The following is a 9,709-nucleotide window of genomic DNA, read 5'->3' on the forward strand; positions in this document are numbered from 1 at the left end:
TCCCATCCCCCGTTTTTCCCTCCGCACCCCTCCAACGCGATGCTCATAAAATTTTTATGGTTTTGATTTTTTTGGTTTGTGAACCAAATCGTAAAACTCTGGAAAAACAATCTGATATTGAAGACTTGCCTGAAAAAAGGAATTTAGAAGAAAAAGAAAGTAATTCTGAAAAAATAACACCATATTATTCCAGATGCTCTCCAAATGCGTTGTGTACTGACACTGAAGAAGGATACGTATGTCGATGCAAGACTGGATTCGTCGACTACTCCCCAAACCCTCAAACGTTCCCAGGAATGGTTTGTAAGGAACTTGTGAACGAATGCGCGAATCCTCGACTCAATCAATGTGATCGTAATGCACATTGTATTGATACAATTGAAGGATATTCATGCATCTGTAAATCAGGATTCATTGATATGGATGAGTTTGGAAATCCAGGAAGACGATGTGAACAGATCAAAACCAATGACAAGTGCTCCGTTGGGAAGAATGATTGTGATCGAAACGCTCGATGCATCCAAATCGGCGATGATGATTATTCATGTGCCTGTCCGCCAGGATTCAAGGATAAATCTCCATCTTCTTCTCGACCAGGAAGACTTTGTATTCCCGTCATTCCAGAGTGTGATAATCCTACTTTGAATGATTGTGACTCCCCGGATCGTGCTGTTTGTACTGATACAGATGATGGATATATGTGTAGATGTCGTCAAGGATTCCTCGATATTTCTCCAAGTATTTCTGTCAAACCAGGACGACTCTGCAAGCCACGTAAGTGATTTCCCGATTGATTCAAATATTTTATTTCTGAATTTCAGTTCAAAACGAATGCGCTCTCGGAACAGATGATTGTGCAAGAGACGGAGGAATCTGTGAAGATACACCGGATTCATTCACTTGTCGTTGTGCAATGAACTACTTGGATGTATCATTCGATCGTGTGACTCGTCCAGGAAGAAAGTGCAAGAGACTTATAAATGAATGTCAAACAGGACAGAACGATTGTTCGGAAGAAGCAACTTGCACTGATACGGAAGACAGTTACATCTGTGCTTGCCCCCAATCTTATATTGATTTGTCTCCAGACACTATCAATCGACCAGGAAGACGTTGCTTGTTGAGTGAGTATTAAAACCTGAAACGTGACCCAGTACATAGTAAATGCATCCCATTTTTTTTTACAGGAATCAACGAATGCACATCAAATCGCCATGATTGTTCTCCAAACGCCGATTGCATTGATACTCCTGAATCTTACAAATGTAGATGTCGTGACGACTTCGTCGATGAATCCCCAGATTCCTCTCGTCGACCAGGAAGAATCTGTCGTCCCGCCCTTCTCGATGAATGCCGTGCTGGCAAACACGACTGTCACGTCAACGCAGTCTGCCAAGATCTTCCACAAGGATACACGTGCCAATGCTCTCCAGATTTCCTAGATGTCTCCCCACATCGGTCAACTCATCCAGGAAGACTTTGTCAACCACGTCCAACACCTCCACCTCCAGAATGTCGTCTTGATGGTTCAAACCAATGCAAAGTTCATTTGAATGAAGTATGCAGAATGATCGGAGGAGAGCCGAAATGCTCTTGTCCAGTGAACTACCAAAGAGACTCGTCTGGTTCTTGTTCAGTGATCAATGAATGCTTGTTCGCTCAGTTGAATGATTGTCATACTGCAGCAGATTGCATTGATCAAGTTCAAGGTTACACGTGTCAATGTAAAGACGGATTCAAAGATATCGGAGACAGAAGGAGACCTGGTAGAATGTGCAAACCAATGGTGAATGAATGTCAGTATCCACATTTGAATGATTGTCATCAACATGCTTCTTGTATCGATTTGGATGAAGGTTACGAATGCAAATGTAACCAAGGATTCATGGATCATTCTCATGGAAGACCTGGAAGAATTTGCAAGCAGCTAATCAATGAATGCACGAGACCAAATCTCAATTCATGTGATAGAAATGCAAGATGCATTGACAAGGAAGAAGGATACGAATGTGAATGCAGAGATGGATTCATTGATGTTTCTCCATCTTCTACACTAAAGGGAAGAGCTTGTCGTGAATTGGTGAATGAATGTGCAAATCCACGTCTCAATGATTGTGATAAGAATGCCAGATGCAAGGACACAATGGATTCATACGAATGCGATTGTCCAGTTAACTCAAAAGACATTTCCCCAAGTCCATCATTTCCAGGAAGAGTTTGTCTCATGTGTAAGTTTTAATCCATTATCAACCGCAGAGTATCATACTTTTCCAGTCATCAATGAATGCGAGTCCGGAGTTCATGATTGTGATCCATCTGCCACGTGTAGAGACAATGAGCAATCATTCACTTGTGAATGTCCAAACGGATTCGTTGATCGCTCACCAAATAAATTGGCTCGACCTGGAAGAGTTTGTGTGAAACTTGTGGATGAATGTCGTGAAGGACGTCACACATGCAGTAGTCATGCTGATTGTCGTGATCTGGAAGAAGGATATACTTGTGAATGTCGTGATGGATATGTTGATCGCTCTCCAAATCTTGCTAGTCAACCAGGAAGAGTTTGCTCTGCTCCAGAAGTCTGCCCACCAAATCATGATTGCTCATCTGCAGCTGTTTGTGAACCACTCGGAGGAATGAAGTATCAATGTGTATGTATTCAAGGATACGTTGATCAATCTCCAGGAAGTCAGAAAGGAAGAGTCTGTGTTAGAAGTGAGTTTGACCTTTCACCTCTTGAGTAAACTCTGCTATGTTTTCAGATAACGCTTGCCACGATCCTCGACTCAACACATGCTCTCGAAATGCAATTTGTTACGACGAGCCACGAGGATATCGTTGTGAATGCAAACGTGGATTCATGGATAGATCACCAGATTCTTCTCAACGTGGAAGAGTCTGTGAACCACCTCCACCACCATCTCCACCACCACGTCATCCATGTCAAGATCCAGAACGAAACGACTGTCATCCAGCTGGAACATGCCGTGCCACTGGAGCTCAAAGTTATACTTGTGAATGTCTTGCAGGGTATGCTGATCGATCACCAAATCCACTACAGAAGCCAGGAAGACTCTGTGTTCTCACTGAACCAATCTGTCTTGATCCAGAGCAGAACGATTGTCATGCTGCTGCAATTTGTAGTGAGGTTAACGGACCAGAAAAGTATACATGCAAATGTAGAGATGGATATATTGATGAATCACCTGATCCACTTCGTCGTCCTGGCAGAATTTGTAAGGGAATGGTCAATGAATGTTTGGATCGTTCATTAAATGATTGTCACTCTCTGGCTGTTTGCAAAGATCTACCAAACGGATACACTTGTCAATGTCCAATAAATGCAAAAGATCAATCACCAGATCCAAGAAAACCTGGAAGACTTTGCTCTCTAGCAGTCAATGAATGTGCCAATCCATCATTGAATAGTTGTTCTGCATTTGCTGATTGTTTCGATGAAGAAAACGGATACAGATGCAGATGTCGTCAAGGATATCACGATGATGATCCATCTCATCCTGGACATAGATGCTCTTTCAGTAAGTCTCCTTTTTTTTGAAACTAATCAACAAATTAATATATTCAGTGATCAATGAATGCGACTCCTCGAATCTTAATGACTGTGACCGAAATGCCAACTGCATTGACACTGCTGGAGGTTATAATTGTGTCTGCAAAGCTCCATACCGTGACGAAGGACCACCTCAATCGCCAGGAAGAATTTGTCGTCTTAATGAATGTCTCGATCCAAACAGGAATACTTGTGACCGCAATGCTGATTGTCGTGATCTAGACTACGGGTACACATGTACTTGTCGTCACGGATTTTATGATCAATCTCCAAATCCTCAGGAACCTGGACGCATATGTATCGAATTCCAACAAGAAGAACATATCGAGAGAGTGAAGGTCACAAAAGTGCAATCGGAAGAACCTAGAAGAGAATTCCCATGTGGAAGAGATGATTGTATCAAGGCAAGAGGAGAAGTATGTATCAGTGGAGAATATTGTGGATGTAAACCTGGAGAGGGAAGATCTGCGAGCACTGGAAAATGTCAAGCAGTTCAAGAGACTCCATTTGAATTGAGAGTTGTCACAAGAGATCAGAGACCATTGATGTATTCGACAGAGTTTGGATCTCAGAAGAGTCCATCTTATGTTGAAATAGTTGAACTTTTCGAGAAGAATATGGCAAGAACATTCGGAGGAACGTCTCTTGCTCCACGTTATGTGAACACTAAAGTAGACTACATTACTCATCCAAAGACTAAAAATAGCTCTTGGGACCAAGGATTGCTCTTCAAGTACGAAGTCCAAACTACAAAATCTCAAAGCCAACCAATTGATGAATGCGAGTTGTGGAAGCAGATGCAAGCGTCTCTCGATCGAACAAATGGTGCAATTGGAGGAGGATCGTTGCGTGTTGCATCCGATACAGACCTTCTGAATCCATGTAAACAACAAGAAGAATGGGGTCAATGCGGAGGAATGAGTTGTAAGGAACATCTGAAGGAAGTCTGTATAGCTGGTCACATCTGTGGATGTCCGGATGGAATGAAACGAAAAGATTCGAACTCTGAATGTCGCGTTGTAGAGAGTTGGAATGTTCCATTGTGGGTTGTTCGTGATAAGGAGAAGCCAATTATCTTCAGTGAATCATTTGATAATCCACAGACTCCAGTCTACAAAGATTACTCGAAACGTCTCGAAAAGGGAATCGAAGGATGTTATCCACACACTGAACTCAGAAATGCATTTGTTACCGCTGAAGTCAATGATATCGTCAACCCAGTCCTGATGAATGCTTCCTATGATACTGGCCTTCTTTTCAATACAACTGTTCATTTCCGTAAAGGAATGGTTCAAGTTCCATCGGATGCCTACTATCAACTCGTCAAGTACATCACAAAGGAGAATAATAATGAAGTTGGAGACTCGGAATTGTATCTCAATCCAACACAGCCAGATCCATTCAATCCATGCTTCAAAAATGACTGTGATCCACATGGAAAGTGTATGGAAACTTCGAAATACACATACAAATGCGAGTGTGGAGTTGGATACAGAGATATCAATCCGCAGACTCCTGGAAAGAAATGTCTTCCAGTCCATGGATTCAATGAATGTGAACGTAAAGAAGATAATGAATGCAGTGAAAATGCCAGATGTATTGATCTCGATCATCTCTACAAATGCGAATGCTTACCTTCTTACTATGATACTTCTCCAGCTGGATCTGTTCCTGGTTCCCTTTGTGTCTTGGATTACTGTAGTGATGTCAACTTCTGTCCAACTAACACTACTTGCAAAAATATGGAACAACAAGCCGAATGCAAGTGTGATCCTGGATTCATGGACATTCGAAAATCGGAGAAGAGAGCTGCGTTGATGCTTGGAGATGATACATTGTGTATGCATGTTCGAGATGTTGACGAATGTGCTCTTGGATTGAATAACTGCTCAGGAGTTGCTCATTGTATTGACAAAGCAGTTGGATATACATGCAAGTGTCCAGATGGATACATTGATGGAAATCCAGATGAACCGGGACGAGTCTGTGGAGCACTTCTCTGTGATTTATGCAATGCTCATGGAGATTGTGTCCACAATACAGCCACTAATAATATCACTTGCGTCTGTACTGATGGATGGAGTGGAGCTCAATGTCAAGTCGCTCCATCGAATGCTTCATTAGTTCTTCTCATTCTTCTTGCTCTCCTTTTCTTACTCCTCACACTTTGCTGTCTGTTATACATGTGTACAAAATGTCATTGTTTCAAGGGAAGAGGTTTCGCTGGAGCTGGAGCAAATGGATTCGGATATAGAAGAGGAGGGGCTTGGCCATGGTCAACTCTTGAAGGATCGTCATCCTCTGAATCAGGAGCTGGAGAGTTTTCTGGAATGAGTGCTGCTGGAAATGAATATTATCCAGATATGGGTATTCCAAGAGCAAAGCTGAAGTCGGGAATGATGGCATCAGGAAATACGACCGAGACTAGAAATATGGAAGTAGCCCGACTCGATCAATATTTGGATGAGAATGCAGTCAGAATTCCACGGGCTCATTTAGTTGATGTTCATGGAGAACACTCCTTCGACAGCATGTCAGAAGCATCTTCTGAATATACAATCAAAGAAGAAATCGAACGAAAGGTGACCACTGATGTGACAACGAAAGAAATCAAGACAACAACAACTACTGACGAGCAAGGAAACACCGTTGTCACAACTACAGAAGCCGTCCATCCAAGAGACACGACTGTAATTCATGGGGGAGCATTTATGGTAAATTAATGTAAAATTAAGGTCTGTATCTAACATTTTTCCATTTTCAGCAAAACGAATCAAGCAGTTCTTCATTCTCCGGTGGTGAGAGAATGTATCAATCTCAATCATCACAATCTCAACAACAGCAACAAAGTATGGCTCAAAGTATGGCACAGAGAGCAACTTCAGCCGGATATTCAAGTTCTGGAATGGATAGTTCAGCACATAACAGTGGATATGCCAGTATTCGACATACTGGAGAGAGGTAAGCTGAAGTGAGAGAGAGAGAGAATTGATAATTTCTTTTAATTTTCAGAGAGCGTGGTGACAGTGTTGAAGAGTTTTCAATCGGCCGAGCACGTGGAATGACAGCTTCACGTGGATACGAGCACACAAGTTCTGAGAATAGAGAAGTCGAAGAATACTGTTCAGAAGAAGAAGACGTCGAGCATTCAGTAGGAGATAAGAGAACAGTTGTAACTAAGAATCACAGTTTTGAACCTTTTGCCAATGGAGAATCAGAAAAGTTTAAGACAGAAGTTGTCACTAGCCAAACTTCAACTCATGTAACCAAGAAATAGTCAATTTTATTTTGATTCACATATATATTTGTTCTTAATACGTGTATTTCCCTTCCCCCTTCACTTAGATACGCGTATTCATTGTCCTTGTTGCATTTTTCCGCCGCGAGATGAGTCGGTGATTTCAAAAAACGAATAATTGCTCACTAAAATGTTTCATTCATCTAAAATTTGTAATATTAACCTATTTTCGCCAAAGTGTTTTTCATTTCGTTGTCTTGCCGTTTTCAATATTTTCAAATAAATAATTTAAAATTAAAAAGAGAGATGTTCATAATCTGAACAAAATTGGATCCACTTCAGTGACTTTCTAATTCTCTCGAGAAAAAATAATTGGAGAGAATCCGAAAACCGGACACGTGTGTGGTAGGTGAGATGGATCAAGTGAGGTTTTTTGTAGGAAAATGAAAAAAAAATCTGGGGACGTCTCGAAGATTCTTCAAGAATTACAGTGTACTGTCCTAAAATGTTCAATATCGGCTCAAATTTCGAGTTCAAAACAAAACTAATAGTAATCTTCGAAAAAGAGATGCATAAAACTAATGATTATTTGGAAAGTTAAATCATATTTATTGGATAAAAATTGCGAGAAAGAAAGAAACATCTGATAGAAAAGCAGTTCCGAAGCATCTATATGGAGCAATTTAAAAATTAAATTATCAAGAATCAGCAGAATTGATAGCACGAAGAAGTTCCATTGAAGAAAAGTAAACTCCAGAAATACAGACGCTGCATCCCATTGTAATGATGGCTTGGTCAAAACTGAAATAAATAAAATATCAACTCGAAAATTGTAATCTGTATTCTCACCGTTTATCGAAGTTGTTCAATCCTTTTTGCTTGATATGCAAATGGAATAGAGCTGGCCAGATGAACGACAACATTGTTCCTGAACATTCAGATTAAAGATTATTCTGAATCAAATGACTCACCAGTAATATTTCCGACCAATCCCATCAATTCTACCAAATAAGGGACGGATAATGCCACGAAAAGAGTAAAAAGAACCAGAATAATTCTCAAAGTGACAGCCCATTCACGGAGTGATTTATCCGGAGAATAACAACTTGTGAAGGGAGTTTGAGGGTATCCAAGAAACAAATTATTCTTCAAAAGTTGAACAGCCGCATAAAATGGAAGAGGGTACGAAAGAAGAGCCTTGACTACTAAAATCAAGTTGACCAGGATTTTGAAAGATTGGTTCGGAAGAGAATTTGAAATTTCTTGTTGAGTGAGTTCTCCGAATGTGAGAAATCCGAGCATTCCAAAAACAACTTTGAATACTGCAGCAGCAATATGAGACCATTTCAACATCATATTAAATTCCGATGGATTCTTCATATTTCCTTCCAAATTTGGAAGGAAGATATGAGAAGTGTATCCGAAAACAACCATTCCTACGATAGTCGGAAGGGTATTGATGTTGAGAGCAAATGTTATCGAAGAGAAGGACCATTGTCTGGGAAATTGTAATTTGTGAGAGTAATTTAAATGCTAACTTACGAAACAAATGATAGACAATAGATGAGCATAATCAAGTTTACAATCAAATGAGAAATCGCGTTGAAGAAAGACAATCGAGACACAATTTGGAGGTCATCCAAGAAAGAGCAAGTGAGTAATGAAGCTGATACAATCATCATCCATCCCGGTTTATCTGAAAGCACAGTTTTGTAACTCTAAAATGTTTAATGTTGTTCACTAACCAACACTTGGGAAACAACTTTGAAGAAGATCTGCTGCCAATACCAAATAAATTATACAAGTAGACAAGAGTTCTGTGAGTTGAGCAGCCAGAACCCATTTTCCGAATCCTGGTTTATAGAAATCAGCGATTTCTCTGTATGTTTTTCTCTTCTTAACCCCATCTTCATATAGACATTCAATGAGAAGTACTCCTGTCCAGTAGCAAATGTATGCAACTGCAATCATGGCGCCAACCGACCACCAACCGCCAATCTAAAGTCACATGCATACATATTCAATTTCAAAATGGATGAATATTTTAAAACAAGTAAAAAGTGTGTCTCTCACCTTGACTGCAATCGGAAGACCAACTATAAACATGCCTTGGATTGCATTAGTTACATTCCAAGCCGCCTGAAGAGCAGATATTGGTTCAGAGGATGCTCCATGACCATCGTCTTCTGCTAACTCCTGTTTAGGGGTGTCTTCTGGTTGAGGTTGCTCGGTAACACTAGATTCTTCAATAGTTTCAAGCCTATCTGGAGGTGGGTTGGATTCTGAAAAACGTTTAGTTTCGAAAGGTATCAACCTCTGTATGCATGAAAATGCAAGAATCTGAAATGATAATCTTAAGTAGACTTTCCTCTGAATTTAGGTTTTTGAGTATGAGTTTATACTGACAGCGAAACTTTTAATGAGAACTATAATAGCTTGAAATGGATATATCACCTTCTCCTCCTGTTGCTGATTGATTCTGATAGGATGGAACATCATGAAGTTCCTGATTCCAATAATCTAACGAATTGCTGAAAACGTGCTTGTTGGTCCAATTTTGTAAGTTTTGAAACCGATTCGACGCCATCTTCTGTAACGAAATAAATGTAGCAGGAAGACCGATTTGAAAAGAAAGAATTTTTTGAAAAGAGCGTCTGAAGACGTCGAGGTCGTCATCGGTCGTCTTCTTCGCTCTTCAAATAGCGTGTGGGCACATAAAGTGTGTGTGTTGGCACAATGATTTGAAGCAGGGATTATTAGACGCTCCGAGGCTCTTCTTTTTGGTTCCACCACTGATGGATGAGTGGAATGAAAGGAATGAATGGGAAGACTTTATGGAGAGGGACCAATTCCGGAAATTCGGAGAAAAATGAGAATGGGTAATTGCTTTTGAATAAGAG

General features: G+C 40.4%; 2 protein-coding genes across 2 annotated transcripts; one reads left to right on the forward strand and one right to left on the reverse strand.

Annotated features, from left to right (window-relative positions):
• Window positions 1–56: 56 nt before the first annotated feature.
• On the forward strand, window positions 57–6,848 carry GCK72_009606 (uncharacterized protein; the record flags this gene model as incomplete). Its single annotated transcript, XM_053727455.1, has 8 exons — window positions 57–774; window positions 822–1,124; window positions 1,188–2,228; window positions 2,275–2,715; window positions 2,763–3,539; window positions 3,587–6,285; window positions 6,336–6,532; window positions 6,584–6,848. The coding sequence occupies 8 exons, from the start codon at window positions 57–59 to the stop codon at window positions 6,846–6,848; spliced, it is 6,441 nt and encodes a 2,146-aa protein (XP_053587032.1).
• A 659-nt stretch (window positions 6,849–7,507) lies between these two features.
• Window positions 7,508–9,396, reverse strand: GCK72_009607 (uncharacterized protein; the record flags this gene model as incomplete). The annotated part of the gene is made up of 7 exons (XM_003113067.2): window positions 7,508–7,610; window positions 7,659–7,737; window positions 7,781–8,307; window positions 8,352–8,505; window positions 8,555–8,807; window positions 8,883–9,091; window positions 9,264–9,396. 7 exons carry the CDS (start codon window positions 9,394–9,396, stop codon window positions 7,508–7,510), a joined length of 1,458 nt encoding a protein of 485 aa, XP_003113115.2.
• Window positions 9,397–9,709: the final 313 nt, after the last annotated feature.

Source organism: Caenorhabditis remanei, chromosome III (assembly GCF_010183535.1).
Source record: "Caenorhabditis remanei strain PX506 chromosome III, whole genome shotgun sequence".
Classification (NCBI taxonomy): domain Eukaryota; kingdom Metazoa; phylum Nematoda; class Chromadorea; order Rhabditida; family Rhabditidae; genus Caenorhabditis; species Caenorhabditis remanei.